Source organism: Papio anubis, chromosome 7, assembly GCF_008728515.1.
Source record: "Papio anubis isolate 15944 chromosome 7, Panubis1.0, whole genome shotgun sequence".
In the NCBI taxonomy this organism is placed as follows: domain Eukaryota; kingdom Metazoa; phylum Chordata; class Mammalia; order Primates; family Cercopithecidae; genus Papio; species Papio anubis.
In genome coordinates this window covers 68,681,244-68,702,465 of record NC_044982.1, presented here as the reverse complement: position 1 = coordinate 68,702,465, position 21,222 = coordinate 68,681,244, and the positions used below count along the sequence as shown (strand labels likewise).

The 21,222-nt window shown below is 35.1% G+C and overlaps 1 protein-coding gene and 1 non-coding gene across 6 annotated transcripts in view; one reads left to right on the top strand and one right to left on the bottom strand.

Annotated features, from left to right (window-relative positions):
* TTC6 (tetratricopeptide repeat domain 6) overlaps window positions 1-20,656 on the top strand; it is a 228,133-nt gene extending 207,477 nt beyond the window's left edge. For all 5 annotated transcript variants that reach the window (XM_009211439.4, XM_017961138.3, XM_021941153.2 and 2 more), the window contains 5 exons: window positions 1,997-2,207; window positions 4,450-4,602; window positions 5,445-5,615; window positions 19,642-19,867; window positions 20,356-20,656. In XM_009211439.4, coding sequence (XP_009209703.3) covers window positions 1,997-2,207; window positions 4,450-4,602; window positions 5,445-5,615; window positions 19,642-19,867; window positions 20,356-20,492 — 898 coding nt within the window. In that variant the 3' untranslated portion in view covers window positions 20,493-20,656. The remainder of the gene's footprint in view (window positions 1-1,996; window positions 2,208-4,449; window positions 4,603-5,444; window positions 5,616-19,641; window positions 19,868-20,355) is intronic.
* Window positions 6,056-6,162, bottom strand: LOC116275984. The gene has a single exon (XR_004185450.1). It is a non-coding gene; the product is annotated as a U6 spliceosomal RNA (small nuclear RNA).
* Window positions 20,657-21,222: the final 566 nt, after the last annotated feature.

Here is a 21,222-nt window from a genome sequence, read left to right as displayed (position 1 = left end):
GTGAGAAACTGAATTGCCTTTCAGTTTCAAAATGAATTCTTTCCCAAACCTTCTGAACACATCAAGGAGAATGTCTCAGCTAAGAGCTGGCCATTTTTTTTTTTTTTTTTGAGATGAAGGTTTGCTTTTGTTGCCCAGGCTGGAGTGAAGTGGCACAATCTTGGCTCACTGCAACCTCTGCCTTCTGGTTTCAAGCGATTCTCCTGTCTCAGCCTCCCGAGTAGCTGGGACTTCAGGGGCCTGCCACCACGCTTGGCTAATTTTTGTGTTTTCAGTAGAGACAGGTCTTGAACTCCTGACCTCCTAAGATGCTGGGATTACAGGCGTGAGCCACTGCGCCCAGCCAGAGCTAGTCTTTAAAAACTTTCTGTTTGTAATCGATGGTGCAGCACTCAGGCTGTTTTCTGCAGAATAAATATCAGCTCCAAGCTTATCATTTTAGCTTATTATTTTATTTATGACATGAGATAATTTTTCAACTTATGGTATTTAAATTAATTTGCTTTCAAAAATAAATTTAGTTAAGTAAAAAAAGTGAGTTGATTTAAAAGAAAATATTTAGTAAATGATAGTGTAGGTGGAACCTGGGGCAACTTTCATGAAGGAAGGGGTAGTTTGGAAATCAGTAGTTTAAGAGATACTCTTGAGTAACCTCTGGAAGATGATAATTCCTGAAACAGTCTATCCTGGGTTCCATGTATTTTATAAAGGAAAAGTGGGCAAAGTAGTGATCCATCTTATTAAAATTTGAAACCTGTTTGAGAAGTAATGAAGAGAATAGAAGGAAGATATAATCTTCAATGGGTGAGGGTTTCTGTGCTAGGTGTTCTTCACATGTTCTTATTTGATCCTCATAACAACCTTAAAAAATTAATATTAATTTTCATGTTCAGGCTCAAATCTGAACTCCAAGCCTTTCTTCTGGCTACCTTGTTGAGATATCAGCTCACTGGCTCTTGTACACCAACCACAGGTGTATTATAGGTGCAGATTGTGTGGTAGAGATGGCTGTGTGGAAAAGCACGGATTTTGGAGTAAGGCTTATCTGAATCTCAGATATTTTCTCTGTGCAAACATAGTATGTTAGTTACTCTGCCATTACCTGTGTGCAAACTTTTCTGTGCCATAATTTTCCTTTCATCTGTAAAATGTAGATAATTATAACTAGCTTACAGAGTTGTTGGAAGTATTAAAGGAAATAGCATATGTTAAGTATTTAGCACAGTACCTGGTAAGTAAACAATGCTAGTTTCCTCATTCCATTCTATTTTTAAAAATCCTAGACTCTCTCCATGTTAATTGAAACTAAATATTATTATTAGATATGCATATGAAATGGAGAAGTGACTTTATATGCCCATGAACAAATATTTGATGCCTTTACAAGAGAGTAATTAGGGAGGATAGAGAGAGTTATCATTTAGCCAAATACATTCACAATTTGATAAATAAAATGCATTTTACTTTCTTCTCTCCCCTTCTCTCCTGGTGTCCACATTGAAATGGCCTGCCTTTATAGGAGATCTGACATAAGGACGCCCATGTGATGAAAATCTGGCTGTTTTCATTGTATAAGGAAATATTAAATACATACAAATAAGTTTATTTTAATCTATTTTTTAAAAGTAGATTTCATCAATCGTAGCATGTTTTTCTATACTGGTAATTAATGCCTGTTAAAAACAGATTTAAGAATGCCATGTGGACTTTAATAACTTGAAAAAAAAAAATCCAGAATATCATCCCTTCACATTCTGCTATGAAAATGACCCTTTCTTGCCATCTTTCCTTTTACCAAAATCTTCAAAGGACCTGTCACACTTCCTTAGGTCTTATGGACTTATGTGCCTACCTCCTACAATGGATAATAGAAATGGAGATTTTTTTATGAGTCAATTCAAATCTTTATGGACAAGTCAGTTACAGGAAAACATTGCATATGCCACCAGAATGCATCAGTTCACCAGAAGGCATCAATATTTTTATTTATTTGCAGAATTAATGAGTTTGAAGAAGCTGTCAATTTCTTTACCTGGGCTCTTAAAATTAACCCATGTTTTCTGGATGCTTATGTTGGACGGGGAAATTCTTACATGGAATGTGGTCATGCTGAAGCCACCAAGCAAGCACAGAAAGACTTTCTGAAAGCGCTGCATATTAATCCAGCATACATAAAAGCCAGAATTAGTTTTGGCTATAATTTGCAGGTAATATAGCAACATTTTGAGCATTAAAAGCATCTTTTGGGGAGAAAGAATTTATTTGGCTCTTTCCTGGCAATGGGAGTATTTCTTTGGTTATGAACATTTGTCTTTTCCTTGCTTTTAGGTTCCAGAGTAGCAGTGGGAGCAGGGGGTTTAGTTAGTTATAGAGAGACTGTCTGGATCTGGATCAGCCTGGGGAACTGGTAGGCTGGTTAAATGAAAATCTTTTGAACCTGAGCTTCCTTTTATGTCTGCACCCCTCCCTACCTTCCTCCTCACTTACAAACAACTTTTAAAATTTGCCTGATGAAGTTCATCTATAAGAACCTGGGTAACAATTATTTTACTACCTTGTATACCTAGGCCCCACAGGTTTTGTCCTATTGCATTAGTGGAAAGCTAAAGGGAAGAAAATTAGCCATTATTGGATCACAGAGAAATTTGCCAAGTCCATTTAAAGAGAGGGATTTCCAAGGCAGCTAGAACTGACTGCATGCAATCCAGTGAAGTGTGTTAAGATCATCATCATTCACTGCATTCAACAGACATTAACTGAGCACTAAATATAGAACGGAAACTGCTCTAGGCCTAGGGATATAGCAATGAACAAGATATACTTCCTTCTTCTTGCAGAGTTTACTACTCAGTGGAGAGATAGGCATCAAACAATTAATCGTATGAATAATTGATTATAATCATGATAAGTGCAACAAAAGAAAAGGATGAGTTTTAGTATGACTTGTAACAAAATAACCTAGCTTTGTTTGAGAGGTGAGAGAAAGCTTTTTGAGAAATTAATAATGTTGAGGTGTGAAAATAGGGGCCATGGCTAGGATACAGTGTTCTGTAGAGCGGAACCGGCCCATCAGAAAGTCTCGTAAGAAAGAGACAAGAGGGCCCAAGTGGATGGAATGTTATGGGCAAAGGGAGCAGGGCATGAGTTGAGGCTGGAGTTAAAGGCCTTATGGTCCAGTTAAAAATGTGAATAGCAGTAATAGGAGAAGTGACATCAAATTTGCATTTTATGAAGATCTCACTGGGTGTATAGCAACCTAAAAGAGAATTGAAAAGCCCAGCAGTGTAAAGAATTGAATGAGGAAGGAGGACTGCAAAAGGAGAGTTAGGCTCATCTGAGTTCTGTCCAGGGAAAGAGCAACAGTTTGTTCAACAAATACTTACAGATTCCCTTATTATTTGCCTAGCACTAGAAATATAGAAATGAGCACAACAGATGTGGTCTGGAGCAGATGACAGAGATCTTACTGTGAGGCAGTTTGCTATTTAATATTCTAATAATCTAATCTCAATTTGCCTGATTCCTTGTTTATTAAATGAGCTTGTGTTGACAGTGTGGATTTACAAATGGTTTACCCAGAGAGAGAAGATTTGATGGTCAGGAAACAGGGTCTTGTTCCCTTAACGGTTGTATTTCTTTTTACTTTCATATGAGAGTCCCTAGGCTCAGCTTGGTTAAAGTGAGTCAGCTTCTGAGATTCTGGCAAGATGGGTTTTTTTTAGCCCATTAGAAAAAAAGACAGACTCCAGACTGTACTGAATTTATTAACTCACTGCCTTCCTGTGGAGGCATTTAGTTGCCAGCTGGTCTTCTCTAGGAAGCACTCTGACATCGTTCTATTAACAATGCCCCTCTCCTAACCTTTTTCTTTCTTTTCCAGTTGGTATAAACAGAAGCTTGGTAGATTTACATGTATTTTCCATGGAATATGTATAGTGATCCTAAAACGCCAGATGCTGGCATGATTTATCAGAATATGTTTTACACCATTATTCATTTATTATTCAATACATGTTTATTTTATTATGTATATTATGTATATATTATCTATAACTGGAGATTCAGTGCCAACCAAATAAATGCAATCCCTCCCTATGTGTGTGCAGCTCAATGTGAATCTTTGTGTGTTGGTAAAAACCGTTGGCATTTCACATGGTGGCTATGATTTTATGTTGTCCAGGATTGGTACAGGAGATGACTCTGAAGTTAAATATATTTTAATTAATTAAAATTTCATCATAAATACTCAGAGGTAATTAGTCAACTGAATACAGTCACAGTATGCTTTCAGTATGCCTACTTTCTGGTTTAAAAGAACTTAGATTTAGCATGGCTAAATACCCTTACTAAATACCCTTACTAAAGGTTTTATTTGATTGAGTCAGAATCATAAACATTTGTTATGTTATGGACTATTTCCTACTTTGTGTAATTGGAAAATTATTTTAGGCCCAAGGAAAATTCCAGAAAGCTTGGAACCACTTTACCATTGCCATAGATATTGATCCAAAGAACTACCTAGCCTATGAAGGAAGAGCTGTGGTCTGTCTTCAGATGGGTAATAATTTTGCTGCAATGCAGGATATTAATGCTGCCGTGAAGGTAAAAACCATCTTAGGTTATATTATTATTAGCATAAATTAACACTGTCAATGAATAGGTTCAAGTAAGAAGTTCTCTGTTAGTTTTTTAAAGTACTTATGCAGAAAATAATGTTTTGTATTTTTTTAACCCAAGTGATCCCTAGGGTAAAGAGTTATGGCTTGCCAATTTTATAACCTAAATGCACTAAAACCCCAAAGTCCTGATAAATGTTGATCGCTTTCAGTAAATACGCTTTATACTTTCATGAGACATCAATATTATTTTGTCATACAAAGTGAGTGCGTAACATAAAATAATGTTCTAGGTTTGAAGGAACTAAAGAGAGAACAGTGTAAATCCCCAGAATCTTCCCATAATGAAATGACAAGTAAAAATCTCATGTTGAATGCATGGACAGAAACTCTTCTTTACTTCTAGATTTTGGGTTTTGATTCTGTAGATTTGGGCAGATATTGTAGTGTTTGAGATGAGAAAAAGGAAAGAACTGAAAGATAATTGCTACTACATAAAAATACACCTGTTAACTATTCAATTTAATTTCTTCTCTAGCTTAACAGCTAAACAGATAAGCTTTTCCACTTTGTCTATTCCTTGGAAAGGAACTGAGTGAAAAAACACTAAGATTATTTGTTTTATAGCAACCAAATCAACAAAGTGTTGACACTGAACCAACTTCATACCAACTCCTTTCTCAAAATATTTGTTCTACTGGGGTTTTACACGCACTATAAAACTACTCATTTCCCACAAGTAGATTCTCTAATGTTCATTTTGGCAGACATGAAATCAGAGATACATACTATTCCCAGATGTTAAATAATCATAATATTATACTGCAGATCAATACTACAGCAGAATTCTTAACAAATCGTGGGGTGATTCATGAGTTTATGGGCCATAAACAGAATGCAATGAAAGACTATCAAGATGCAATTTCTCTAAACCCCAAGTACTCGCTGGCTTACTTTAATGCGGGAAATATCTACTTTCACCACAGGCAGTTTTCCCAGGTAATGTGAGTTTTACTTAACACTTTCTTTTTGACATGAAATGCTATCTTTATTATATATAGCTTCAAAATGTAGTTCATACAATCTCAGGCTAATAATGCATTGGCTATTAGCTCTTTTATTTGAAATGTTGTCTTACATAAGAATGCTTATAATTTATCCATTAAATATTTATGCCTCTATGGATTTATTCTCCTCATTATCATCAACAACACTTGTAAACGTTTTTTCTTCTTTTATATTTTATCATAATAAATGTCTTGCTAGAATCTTATTAAGACATAATTGACATAGAACAAATCACACATATTTGAAATGTTTGATTTGATGTCTTGACGTATGTGTACACCTGCAAAATCATCACTACAATAAAGATAATAAACATCTATCAGCACCAAAAGTTTTCTCATGCTCCTTGATCTTTTATCCTTCCTTCCCTGAAAAATATGAAATGCTTCATGAATTTTCATGTCATCCTTGCACAGGGGGCATGCTCATCCTCTCTGTATTGTTCCAATTTTAATGTATATGTTGCCGAAGTGAGCATCCAGTAAACATTTTTTTGGACTTCCCCAAGTGTGAGGACTTGCTTTGCGATATGTATTGTCACCAGCTCCCGCCTGGAATCCTCTGTTCTTTCCCCCACTTAGACTTCCTTCAAGACCATCCTTATGATTATCTAACTCACCTTAATTTATGCTTTTTCCAAATTTCTGCCATGGGAGCACTTGACTGGGAGTAAGAAGACTTGGATTTTACTTCTGGTTTTGTGTAATGCCTTAATCTCTTTGGATTTCAATTCATAGTATCTGAAACAAAAATGTTGGGTCATTAGATGATGGTATTTTCTATTTTTTGGATTTATTTCATTTGAATCATAAGGCAAACTCTTAATTTTTAAGTTTTTGCTTTTTATTTATAGTCACTCTTTTTTCTGCTTTCCTTGAATTTGTCTTGTTATTCTTTATCTTTTTGAGTTGGAAGCTTAATTTATTTTCACCCTTTCATTTGTATTGTAATACGTTATAAAAGTATGACTTTTACCCAAGTACTGTTTTGGCAGCATTCCACATATTTGGCCCTGTAATGTTTGCTTGTTTAGCTCTGGTAAAATACACCTAACAAAAACTTTACCATCTCAACCATTTTTAAATGTATATTTCAGTAGTGTTAAGTATATACTGAAATGTTTTTATTAATGTTTTCCCCAGATTTTGCACCTGTAATTTCTATTTCCCATTTGACTAAAGAATAAATTAATAGGGCATTTAACCAGATGGAAGGACATTTATATTTTCAACATTCTGGAATTTATTGAATTTTAATGTAGTCTAATGTAAAAACCTTTTTTGAATATGTCAGGGTCATTCCAAAGAAAGGGTAGCTACTATTAGGATGTGGATTTAAGTCTACATTTATGAAGTCTACATTATTAATTAGTTTACATTCATACTTTTTTTTTCACTTGGTCTATCTTGGACTGAGAGATTTATTCAAGTATCCTGTTATTAGGGGGTTCCTATGTATTTCTCTTTACATCTCTTATAATGTCTGCTTTGTGAAAATTCATGCTACATTATTTCATGTGTAGATATTTATACCTATTATATATGCATTATGAATTATAGCCTTCAGCATTACAAATTTCCTTCTTTGTTTCTTTTAATGCTCTGTGGAACAAATTATCTTTTGTGTAATATGAGGATCATAACCTCTGAGACCTTCTGATTTGCTTTGCCTGGTATTCCTTTGCTTTTCCTTTTCCTTTCAACTTTTAAAATCCTTTGTTTTTGGTATGTCTCTTTTATACTGCATAGAATTGGATTTTACTTTGAGAGCTAATTTGAGAATATTTTTCTTTTAATAGGCAAGTTAAGCCCATTTAATTTTGATGTAATAAATACATTTGATCTTAGTTCTGTCATTTTATGTAATACAAGTATGTTAATGTTAAAAGTATTTTGAAAGTATTTAACTCTCTGTTTTTTTATTTTTTGACTTTTTTTCAGTTTTTGTGATATTTAGGAAGACTTATAGTTTTGCTGTAGTGATTACCTTTATAAAAATAACTTTAATACTCTTATTTTAGTTTCTCTACTATGAACAACAGTGAAATTACCCCTAAACTCCTCCTCCCTCTCATCCATTATTCAATTTTAGTTAGTAATATTCTTTTTTTTAAAAAAAATAGTTTATCCTCATATTCTTAAATATGCTTCAGCTTATTATGTCAGCTTGTCATATAAACTTAGTTTCCACAGTCTCTCGGGTATAAAAATTAGTCCAAATTAAGGTGAGTTAGATAATCACATCATAGGGAGGGTCTTGAAGGAAGGCTAAGTAGGGGAAAGAGCAGAGGATTCCAGGCTGGAAGCAGTTGACAATAGATATTGCAGGGCAACTGCTGACGCTTGGGGAAATCCAAAAGAATAGTTACTGCATGTTCACTTGGGCAGTACATAATCTAATTCTCTCATTTTGTTGTAAGTTTTATTATTTCTATACTGCCTGAAGATTTAATATTTATGTATTATTTTGTTACCCTTATTGCACATTTTAGTCTTAGTTCTTCAGTTAAGTATATTCAGTTCTCATCACCAGATTATTTGCCAAACTCCCCTTCCCCGCAATAATTTCTTGGTTGTCTGAAATTAATCCTCTGGTAGAGTTCTAAGAAGGGGCTCCTGAGAACAATATTCCTTGGATTTTTGCATGTTGATAGCTGTTTGCCTGTATCCTATTTTATACCTTAAGACATCATGGCTCCTTGACTCATGTTTCTTTCCTCGAGTGTCTTGTAAGCGTTGCTTTCTTTTCTGGTGGTGTATGTTGGTGTCAAGAAGCATGATGCAAACCGGATTTTCTTTTTCTTAAAAGCAACTTGCTCTGTCAAAATAACCACATTTGTTTTTTAAGGAAAAAGTTTTAACAAGGTATGCCTTAAAGTTGACCACTGCAGGTTAAATTTATCAAGTATACAGTGTATGTTTTCAGTATGTAGATTTCAGATAAGTGTTGTTGAATTCAGTTAACATTTTTTTTTTTTCTGTTTCATTGTTCTGAGTTTGTTCACTGGGGATACCAATTATATAGATGTCATATATTCTTTAACTTTGAATTATTCTAATTTTTTTTTCTTAATGTCTGTTTCATTTTCTTTGTCTTTCTTTTGTATTTTTTTCTAAATCTTTATACTGTTTCCTGAGATACCTGTTATCCCTGTGGACCTCATAAGTCAGGTTTCCTTTTTATTTTTCTAGTCCTATCCTATTTCCATGCCATTTTTTCCTAGTCACTTCTTTTCTGGGTTCCTATATTTCTGATTCATTTGTTTTTCTTGATAGCAATTGCTTCCTTAACAATTTTTTTCTAAAATAAATTTTTTAAATGAATTTTTTTCAGAATCATTTTATTTCAAAATGTTATATTTTTATTGATACATACTAATTGTACATATTTATGGGGCACAAGTGATATTTTGATACATGCATACAATGTGTAATGATGAAATCAAAGTAATTGGAATATGCATTGCCTCAAACATTTATCTTTTCTTTGTGGTGAGAACATTTCAAATCTTCTAGCCATTTTGAAATATGCAATAAATCATAATATAGTCACCCTGCTGTGCTATCAAATACTAGAACTTGTTCCTTCCATGTAACTGTATTTTTGTTCCCATTAACCAACCTGTTTTCATCCCCCCACCCACCCCTCCCAGCCGATTGTAACCACCTTTCTACTCTCTATGTCTCTCTATGTTTATGACACAAAGTTTTTCTTTAAGCCTCCAAATATGAGTGAGAATATGTGTTGTCTTTCTGTACCTGGCTTATTTCGCTTAACACAATGTCCTCTATGCTCACCCATGTTGCTGCAAATAATAGGATTTTATTCTTTTTAATGATACAGTAGTATTCCATTGCATATATGTAACACGTTTTCTTGATCTGTTCATCTGTTGATGGACACTTAGGGTGATTCCATATCTTGGCTATTGTGAATAGTTCTGGGACAAACCTGGGAGTGCAAATATTTCTTCAATATACTGATTTTCTTTCTTTTGGATATATACTCAGCAGTGGACTTGCTGGATCATATGCTAGTTCTATTGTTTTGAGGAACCATTGTACAGTTTTCCATAATAGCTGTACTAATTTACATTCTCACTGTCAGTGTACTAGAGCGCCCATTCTTTGCATTCTTGCTAGATGTGTGTGTTATTTTTCCGTCTTTTTCTTTGTTTGCTTTTTTTTTTTGACAACAGCCATTTTAACTGAGGTGAGATAATATCTTACTGTGGTTTTGATTTGCACTTCTCTGACGATTAGTGATGTTCAACATTTTTTTTTTATAGATCTATTGGCCATCTGTATGTCTTTTCAGATCATTTGCCTTTTTAATGGGAATGGTGTTTTTTTTTTTTTTTTGCTGTTGAGTTGTTTAAGTTCTTTATATATTCTGGTTATTAATTCCTCATTGGATGAATAATTTGTAAATACTTTCTCCTATTCTGTAGGTTTTCTCTACACTCTATTGATTATTGCCATTCCTATGCAGAAGCTTTTTAAACTTGATATAAAACCACTTGTCTGTTTTTGCTTTTGTTGCCTGTGCTTTTGTGGTCTTAACTCTTGAAAAATCTGTGCCATATTAATCAGTGTCCTGAAACATCTCCACAATGTTTTATTCTAGTAGATTTATATTTTCAGGTTTTACAGTTAAGTCTAATCCATTTTGATTTGATTTTTGTACACAGGGAGAGACAGGGGTCTAGTTTCTTTCTTCTGCATATGGATACCCAGTTTTCTCAGTTTTCTTTATTTGGGTCTTTTCTCTCTTTTTAGTTAGTCTCACTATCAGTTTTGTTTATTTTTACAAAAATATAACTTCATTTTGTTGATGTTTTATATTTTTTAAGTCTTTATTTCTGCTCTGATATTTATTATTTCTTTTTTTTTTCTAATTTTGGGTTTAGCTTGTTCTTGCTTTTCTAGTTTTATGAGGTGCATTATTACAGTGTTTATTTGAAATCATTCTACTTTTTTGATGTAGGCATTCAACTCTATAAACATCCTTCTTAGGTTTGCTGCATTTCGTAGGTTTTGGTATGTTGTGTTTCCATTTTCATTTGTTTCAAGAATTGTTTTGTTTTCCTTCTGAATTTCTTTATTGACCCAATGGTTGTTCGAGGCATATTATTTAATTTTAATTTGCTTATTTAATTTCCAAAGCTGCTCTTGTTGTTGATGTTTTATTCCATTGTGGTCTGAGAAGATAGTTGATATAATTTTGATTATTAATATTTGTTGAGACTTGTTTCATGTTCTAACATGTAGCCTATCCTGGAGAATATTCCATGTACTGATAAGAATGGGTATCCTGGCCAGGTGCGGTGGCTCACGCCTGTAATCCCAGCACTTTGGGAGGCCAAGGTGGCCAAATCACAAGGTCAGGAGATCAAGACCATCCTGGCCAACATGGTGAAACCCCGCCTCTACTAAAAATACAAAAATTAGCTGTGCATAGTGGTGCGTACCTGTAGTCCCAGCTACTCAGGAGGCTGAGGCAGGAGAATTGCTTGAACTCGGGAGGTGGGAGCTGAGATTGCGCCACTGCACTGTGGCCTGGTGACAGAGCAAGACTCCGTCAAAAAAAAAAAAAAAAATGAGTATTCTGCAACTGTTGGATGAAATGTACTGTAAATGTCTGTAAGGTTCATTTGGTCTATAGTGCAGTTTAAGTCTGCTGTTTGTTGATTTTCTGTCTAGATAATCCATCCAATGCTGAGTGCGGTATGGAAGTCCCCAACAATTGTTTTATTATTAATGGGTCTGAGTCACTCTCTTTACCCATAATAATTGCTTTATATATATGGGTGTTCAAATGTTTGGTGCATTTGTATTTACAATTGTTATATTTCTTGCTGAACTGATCTCTTTATCATTATATAATGATATTGTTTGTCTCTTACGTTTTCTGTCCTGACGTCTATTTTGTCTGATATAACTGCTTCTTTTGGGTTCTGTTTTGTAGGAAATATCCTTTTACATCTCTTAACTTTCAGTCATGTGTCCTTAATGGGTGAAATGTGTTTCTTGTAGCCAGCATATAGTTGGGTTTTGTTTTATTATCCATTCAGTCAGTCTATATCGTTTAATTGGGAAATTTAAACTGGTTATGTTCAGAGTTCTTTTTGATAGGTAAGGACGTATTTATGTCATTTTGTTGTTTTCTTATTGTTTTCTATATTTGTTCCCTTCTTTCTTATTGCTTATCTTTGATAATAATATTTGGCAGCTTTCGATAATGATAACATTTGTTTCCTTTCACTTTCTCCATTGTGTGTCTGTTGTTTCAGTGAGTTTTATATTTTAGTGTATTTTTTATGATGGTGGATATTGTCTTTTGGCTGCCAGATGTAAAAATCTCTTAAGCAGTTCATGTAGGACTGGTCTTATACTGATGAATTTCCTCAGTCTTTGTTTGTCTAGGAAAGACTTTCTCCATCATTTTTGAGCAATAACTTTGATGGGTATAGTATCCTTGCTTAACAGTTCTTCCCCTACCACCCCCCAGCACTTTGAATATATCATCCAATTCTCTCCTGGCTTATAGGATTTCTGTGGAGAAATCTGCTGTTAGTCTGACAGAAATTCCTTTATATGTGACTTGATGCTTTTGGTGTTCTTAAAATTCTCTCTTTGTCTTAGACTTTTGATAGTTTGATGATAGTGTGCCTCAGAGAGGGCCTTTTTGGGTTGAATCTGTCTGGGGACATTTGAGGTTCCTGTATCTGTATGTATATCTCTTCCAATATTTGGGAACTTTTCAGTTATTATTTAACTGAATAGGTTTTCAATGACTTTTTCTTTTGAACTCCCAAAATTGAATGTTTGTTCACTTGATGGTATCCTCTATATGATGTAAGCTTTCTTCGTTCGTTTTTATTCTTTTTGTTATTGTTGTCTGACTAGGTCATTTCTGAAGACCTGTCTTCAAGTTTAGGAATTATTTCTCCTATTTTACCTAGTCTATTGGTGAATGTCTTGATTGTATTTTTTAAATTACATTCATTGAATTCTTCAGTTCCAGGATTTCTCTTTGGTTATTTTCTTATGATATCTATATTTGTTTGATTTCTCATCTAAATCATGAATTCTTTTTTTGATTTCTTTGTATTGCTTATCTGCATTCTTTTGTTCTAAATTTCTTTAAGGTGAGTATTTTGAATTCTTTTTCAAACATTTCACAAAATTTCTTTTCTTTGGGGTCTGTTACTGGAGATTTATTGCACTCCTTTTGGGGTGTATTTCTTTGCTTTGTCACGTTTCTTGTGTCCTTACATTGATATCTGCTCATCTGGTGTAACCATCACTTCTTCCAATTTTATTAAGTAGCTTTCATAGGGAAAGACTTTTTTCTGCAGATGTATCTATAAAGTAAGTTGAATAGGGTACTTTGGCTTAGGTTCTGGGTGGGCACCATAGAGTGGTATAGTCTGCATATGATTACTTCATCTATAATCAATGTCGGTGGTGTCTGTGAGTTCCTTGGTGGCTTAGGCTGTGGTTATTAGTGGACACTGTGGTGAAACTTTACTGGAGGTGGTGATGCCAGGCAGTCCAGTCCTCAGGCCCTGAGGTAGCACATGGGGGCTGTTGCAGGCAGTGGTTTTCCCTGGGTGGGCAGTCTTTGTGCTCCTGGCAGGGCACATAGGCACTGGCAGTGAGGGCAGTAGGCTGGGAAGGTCAGTCTTTAGGCCCCTGGGCTGGATGTATAAGCACTAGTGGTGTCCATGGCAGGGTAAGTGTGGTGTGAAATGTTATAATTTTAGTTTTCATTGTAGAAATACTGTCTTTTTCCTGGTGATTTTTTTTATTGTCTTTGAGACTTTGAGGGTAAGAGGTTTGTGTGTGTGTGTCTTTAAGATGAGAGATATCAATTTACACTCCAATGTTAATAAGAACAAACTAGTAAATTGTTGGTAAAGGAGAGTGTCAGGGATAATTAGGATCAAAATCTTCAAGAATTTGATGAAGTTAAGAGTTTGGAAGTTGCACATGTGGCCCTTGATGGGAGCAGAACACACTACCCGTTATGTCATTAGGGAAGGCAGAGGGTTTGGGCACAGTTGAATGTAGGTTTTGGTAGTATGTAACCCTACCTATTGATTATATCTTCTCCATGGATACAAGTATTAGTCACCAGTTAACAGTGGGAGTGAATGGTTAAGAAAGAAAGACAAGATGGCTAGGATTTTTAAAGAGAAGAGAGAAAATGTGAAATAATTGTGTTAGAGAGTGGTAAGATGAGCATATTAGAGTGTAGTAACAACATGAAGTCCTCATTTGAGGTTTGTAGTTTTAAATTTCAAAATGAGATCTTGAGTCTTTCTTGCTTTGCATATAATTCTCTCTATACAGATTAAATACTGCTTTATGTCATGCAGTTGTTTCTGTGTTGATCTCTATCTCCTTACTCTGTAAGCTGTTAAGGGGCAGGAAGCACACTCTGCCCTCTTATCTCTACATTTCTCTGCTCAGAAAGTCCATTGATTATCATGACTTACACTACTTGAAACTCTCCTTCTTTCTTCTAAGCTCCTAACCCATATTTAGGAGTTGCTAAAACTGGATATTTTACAAGTTCATTAAAGCCCATTCTGAATTGCTCTCTCTATCCATTATCCTCAGCCGAGCTTTCTTCATATAAATGCTCTCTCAATTCGAGTTGTCATCTTCCATAAAGTCACTTGAATAGAAATGTCAGAGTCAACCATAACTTTCTGTTTCTTATGTCCTTAAGCTAATGTCATCTAATCCTGTCAGTTTTACATCTATCCTGTCAGTACAGACAATTGCTCAAAGATCAGTTGTCTCTAACTTGACCAAACTCAGATCACCCTCTGGCTGGATCCTAGAAATGTTTATGTGCATTGTAGTTAGTTAATGTGATTAAGGCAAATAAAATTCCCAGGGCAATTTTATATTTCCATAGGTGTTTAAGATCTGCATGAAAAGGAGATATTCACCTTTTTCATTCATTTGTCTTTGATTACTATATGGGCATCATGTAGAAAAGTATTTGGTTAGATCCAAAGTGTAGTTTAAATTCTTTTTGAAGTATGGCTGTATTCCCTCCAAAGTATAGACAAATTATCTGGGCATATATTTCATGTAAAATATGTTCCATCTTTTGACTTGATATACTGGATGCCTGAGCTTTACAGTGCACACTCCCTCCAGAGACTAGCAAGCTTTGGGAATAGGTATTCAGCTATTCTAGTATGCTTTGGGCTCCGTGGAGAAAATGGCTTTTATTCCCTTTCACCCTCTGCCCTCATCACCTTATTTCTCACAATAAAGGAGGTAAGACTTAGGCTAGGAGGAAGGGTCCCTCAACTGATCTAATAAACTCTAGAGGGTTAAAAAAATGTGTGTGATCTGGCTTCTTTTATCTTTAGTGACTTAATGATAACCACTTAATGTGATTTAATGATCTTAAACCACAGTTGGATGTGCTACTTGCATACATTATGAACTACAGGTGACTTTAAAAAATAACTGGATCTGCTTTTTAATGAATTACAACATAAGGGCATTAAACCAATTATTAAAAAATCAAGGCCATCTGTTGTGGTAGATGCCTTTAGCCTCTAATTGCTTCATAGTTAATATTCTGATACTTCAAGTAACCTCATTAAATTTATAGGTTTCATTTTCTAAGTAATATATTTGGCAGCTAGAGTAGAAAGTTACACAGTTCGAAGTTCTTTTCTCTTACCTGAGAAAAAGAATTTGCTCTTACATGATTGAAGGTTTGCCTTGTGATGTGTAATTGTGTCTTCTTTATTGATAATTTACTGGTGAATCAAAATGAAGTCTAAATTACTTTAGGAAGAAAGTTTTGGCCTGGCTTGGACTCTTTCCCTTGCCTCATTTCTGAGAACTGGGAGTGCAGCCTTCTCTTCAGGAGAGAATCCTCTTCAAGCTCTTCACAGAATGATGTCAATCCTGTCCCCCTTCCCCCCAACCTGTCTCAGGGTTGAGATGGATTTTACATCTTGAGCTAATTACCTCTCAAAAGTAAGAGGAAGCAAAATTCATGCAGTATTGCCTAAAGGTGATGTTCCCTCTCCATGCATAGACACCGGGAAAAACATGATATATAAGTAATAATTGACAGAGTCCTTACTACTTTCTGCATATTGTTCTCAGTACATTACATATTGGTTCACTTAACCCTCACATCAACACTGGAAGTGGAGTTTTATTTGTTACCTTTGTTTTACAGATGAGGAAACTGATGCAAATAGAGTTTTAGTAACTCACTCAAAGTAGAGGCAGGATATAAACCCAGCAATATGACTCTATGGTCTGGGCTCTCAGCCACTGTGCAATCAGTGTTCCATATCACCCATGATGGAAGTGAATAGAGGACAGCTCTTTGGGAAACATACAGGAAAGTAGTTCAGTGACAGAGAGAGTTTTAAGAAGGAAGGAGAGACCGAAGGTGTCCATGCCACAGAAATGTCATGGAAGACAAGAACTAGAATGTGTCCATTAGGCTTGAGGACAGCTGCAATTTTAGCAACAACGGAATTCATGGAATAGGGGGAAATAGAAGCCAGATTATGTTTGGTTGGGAAAAAGTTGAGTATTAAGTAATTGGCGAGTGGCAAGCTCTACTGTGAAAAGTGACTCTCTCTTTAAGGTAGGTTTTAAAGTAGCGGCCAGGTTTTCATCCATCAGGGAATTAGAGATTTCTAAGTTGACTAGCAGGATGTCTAATCAGCATCTCAACTATTTGTGGTGAAAGGCCAGTTAAAAAAATTCTAGTATATTGTAATCAATATACATTGCTAAAACCCAATAAAAATGAATTACTAGAAATGTGATCAAGTGCTGGGATGTCATAGCCATGTCAAAATGCTATAAAAGTTACTTATTGTTTATTCTCAATTTTGGTACTTGCCTCTTTGCAGAGCTCTAGCAAATGGCTCCTGGACCAGGACTCCAATACTGTTTTGCAGACTAACTTGAGGGTCCCTTTCAGATCAATGATGAGTTGTGAATAATCTCAAGTCTTTGGTGTTTTCAACAAGCTGATATTTCCTCTCTCTTTTTTATACTTTTTTTTTGGTATAAGTGAGTTTTTATCACTCTTGTATGTCTTAGAACCTTATTTTGAAAAGTCTCTTGTGGTTGAGCTCTTACTCTGCTTTTTTACACAAAGTTTTACTTTTCTTTCTTCTTTTGTTTTCTTGTTTACTTTTTTTAAATTGTACTTTAAGTTCTGGGGTACATGTACACAATGTGTAGGTTTGTTACATAGGTGTAAATATGCCATGTTGATTTGCTACTCCCATCAACTCATCATTTACATATCCCTCCCCCAACCTACCACCCACTGACAGGCCCTGGTGTGTGATATTCCTCTCCCTGTGTCCGTGTATTCTCATTGTTCAACTCCCAATTAAAAGTGAGAACATGCAGTGTTTGGTTTTCTTGTCTTGTGTTACTTTGCTGAGAATGATGGTTTCCAGCTTCATCCATGTTCCTGCAAAGGACATGAACCCATCCTTTATCATGGCTGCATAGTATTCCATGGTACATATATGCCACATTTTCTTTATCTAATCTATTATTGTTGGGCATTTGGGTTGGTCTTTGCTATTGTGAACAGTGCTACAATAAACATGCGTGTGCATGGGTCTTTAGAGTACAATGATTTATAATCCTTTGGGTATATACCCAGTAATGGTATTGCTGGGTCAAATGGTATTTCTGGTTCTAGATCCTTGAGGAATCACCACACTGTCTTCCACAATGGTTGAACTAATTTATACTCCCACCAACAGTGTAAAAGCATTTCTATTTCTCCACGTCCTCTCCAGCATCTCTTGTTTCCTGACTTTTTAATGATCAGCATTCTAAATGGCATGAAATGATACCTCATTGTGGTTTTGATTTGCATTTATCTAAAGACCAGTGATGATGAACATTTTTTCATAAGTTTGTTGGCTATGTAAAGGTCTTCTTTTGAGAAGCATCTGTTCATATCCTTTGCTCATTTTTTTGATGGGGTTGTTTTTTTCTTGTAAATGTGTTTAAGTTCTTTATAGATTCTGGATATTAGCCCTTTGTCAGATGGACAGATTGCAAAAATTTTCTCCCATTCTGTAAGTTGCCTGTTCACTCTGATGATAGTTTCTTTTGCTGTGCGGAAGTTCTTTAGTTTAATTAGATCCCATTTGTCTATTTTGACTTTTGTTGCCATTGCTTTTGGTGTTTTAGTCATGAAGTCTTTGCCCATGCCTATGTCTTGTATGGTATTGTCTAGATTTTCTTCTAGGGTGTTTATGGTTTTAGGTCTTAGGTTTAAGTCTTTAATCCATCTTGAGTTAATTTTGGTATAAAGTGGAAGGAAGGGATCCAGTCTCAGCTTTCTGCATATGGCTAGCCAGTTTTCCCAGTACCATTTATTAAATAGGGAATCCTTTCCCCATTGCTTGTTTTTGTCAGGTTTGTCAAAGATCAGATGGTTGTAGATGTGTGGTGTTATTTCTGAGGCCTCTGTTCTGTTCCATTGGTTTATATATCTGTTTTGGTACCAGTACCATGCTGTTTAGGTTACTGTAATCTTGGAGTATAGTTTGAAGTCAGGTAGCGTGATACCTCCAGCTAGCTAGACTAATAAAGATAAAAGAGAGAAGAATCAAATAGATGCAATAAAAAATGATAAAAGGGATAGCACCATCGATCCCACAGAAATACAAACTACCATCAGAGAATACTATAAACACCTCTATGCAAATAAACTAGAAAATCTCAAAGAAATGGATAAATTCCTGGACACATACACCCCCCCAAGACTAAACCAGGAAGAAGTCAAATCTCTGAATAGACCAATAACAAGTTCTGAAATTGAGGCAGTAATTAATAGCCTACCAACCAAAAAGAGTCCAGGACCAGATAGATTCACAGCCGAATTCTATCAGAGGTACAAAGAGGAACTGGTACCATTCCTTCTGAAACTATTCCAATCAATAGAAAGAAAGGGAATCCTCCCTAACTCATTTTATGAGGCCAGCATCATCCTGATACCAAAACCTGGCAGACACACACACACACACACACACACACACACACACACGAAATTTTTAGGCCACTATCCCTGATGAACTTTGATGTGACAATTCTCAATAAAATACTGGCAAACTGAATCCAGCAGCACATCAAAAAACTTATCCACCATGATCAAGTTGGCTTCATTCCTGGAATGCAAGGCTGGTTCAACAGACGCAAATCAGTAAATGACAAAAACCAAGTGTTATTTTTCTAATTTGTATTTTATCCTGTTGTTGTGGCCTTCTTTTCTATTTTATGCTTTAACATATTTTTATCTCTATACAGGGATCTGGGATTTGGGGTAAGAGGCAGTGGGAGGATTTTTTTTTTTTTTTTGAGATGGAGTCTTGCTCTGTCACCTAGGCTGGAGTGCATTGGTGTGACCTCCACGCACTGCAACTTCCGCCTTCCACATTCAAGCAATTCTCCTGCCTTAGCCTCCCAAGTAGCTGGGATTACAGGCGCCTGCCACCACACCCAGCTAATTTTTGTATTTTTAGTAGAGATGGGGTTTCCCCATGTTGGCTAGGCTGGTCTCAAACTCCTGACCTCAGGTGATCCACCTGCCTCAGCCTTCCAAAGTGCTGGGATTGCAGGTATAAGCCACCACACCCAGCCAGTGGGAACATTTTAACCCAGCCAACAGGAGTATTATATCACTGACATTATCTAAATTGCTGACACATTGTAATAACAAAAAACAGATCAACTTTTGGTTGGGTTTACCTTTTTACATTCTCTGCAGACAATGCACCTCTGTACCTGGGATGAAATGCTTCTATTGCCCCCTTGGTATGCCACTGGCGTTAATTTAAAATTAAGACTAAAAGTGCTTCAAATTTTGGTATAGTAAGTTGCTAATTAAAATATATCATTATCTTCATATTTTGTAGGCCAGTGGCTACTTCTCAAAAGCTTTAAAATTTGATCCAGAAAATGAATATATTCTCATGAATCGAGCTATTACAAATACAATATTAAAGAAATACGAAGAAGCAAAAGGAGATTTTGCAAATGTGATTGAAAGCTGTCCATTTTGGGCTGCAGTATATTTTAATAGAGCACATTTCTACTACTGCTTAAAGCAATATGAACTAGCTGAGGAAGACCTTAATAAAGGTACACTTTTGGTAATTATTTTGGTAAGATTGCAGTGGTTGATGTGATTATTTTTAGACTACAAAAGAAGAAAATCATTAGGTCTATTTATTTAGATAAACTTACATAAGAATTAGTGGTTTTAGATATCATGTCCTTGATATAATCGATATAGATTCCTTTATGTAATGTCTTAACTTAAAGCGCTAGTAAACTGAGATATAGAGAATTATTACAAAACTATACACAAACAATGCCAACCTTTTGAAGAAAGACATTGTACTGTGTTTCCCCAAGTTAGTTTGCTTAGAAAGATTCAATATTTTTAATTTAACTAAATAGTTCTGTTTGAAGAAAAATATTTTCAAATAAAAAGTATTAAAGTTCTTGATTTCATCCATTGAGTTACTTTTTAAAAAAAGTTCTTATACAATTTTTGTTTGTAAGGAAATGAGAATATTTTTTGAGTGCTAGCTTAAACATATCTTGATTTTCTTTTTCTTTTGCAGCCCTGTCTTTGAAGCCTAATGATGCTCTAGTATATAATTTTAGAGCAAAAGTTCGTTGTAAAATAGGTCTGATTGAGGAAGCTATGGCTGACTATAACCAAGCACTTCATCTTGAAGACCATAACTCAGTTATATGATTACATAGACCGTGGTTGCTAGAGTAATTTACACAACTGTTCTCTCTGAAACTGAAACGTATTTGTTGTCTAAAAGGTTCCACCATTTTCATTATTGTATTCATTATGCTTAGTCTTCCATATAACCTTCTATGCATTTTAATAAAAGGTTTGTTATACATTAATTATAAAATTTATGTCATTTTCTGCATATTTGGAATACCTTGATAATTGAATTTTTCCAAGGCTGCAAAATTTAAAGGAAAATGTTTCTTAAGGAATTAAATAGGAATGTTTCTTAACATTTAAAATATTTTCTTTAAAGTAATTCTTTTTGAAATAATACTATATATTGTAGAAAAAGTGTCATCGACCTTTTCATCAATCCTTGCTGATAATGTATTCAACAGTATACAGATTAAAAAAATAAACAGAACTGATGACTATAAAAAACTGAACTCAAGTAAAACCCTTCTCTTTTCCTTTAAACAGTGTGTATACAGGTCAATAGTCTTCCTAATACCTATATTCTTCCAATAGACAAACGTGTTTCTCTTTTACATGTGGCCTGCCTTCTAGGACAGCACCTATAAAGATTTTGGACATCATGTTTCCTTGAGATAGTTCCCTCTGCCTCTTTAATGCAGCTATCATAGATACATATAAAATCTGTATATATTTATAATTCTTGCATTGCAGAAGTTGATGAGTGAAAATAAAACAACTAAAAACTATTTATAGAGTGTCTCTG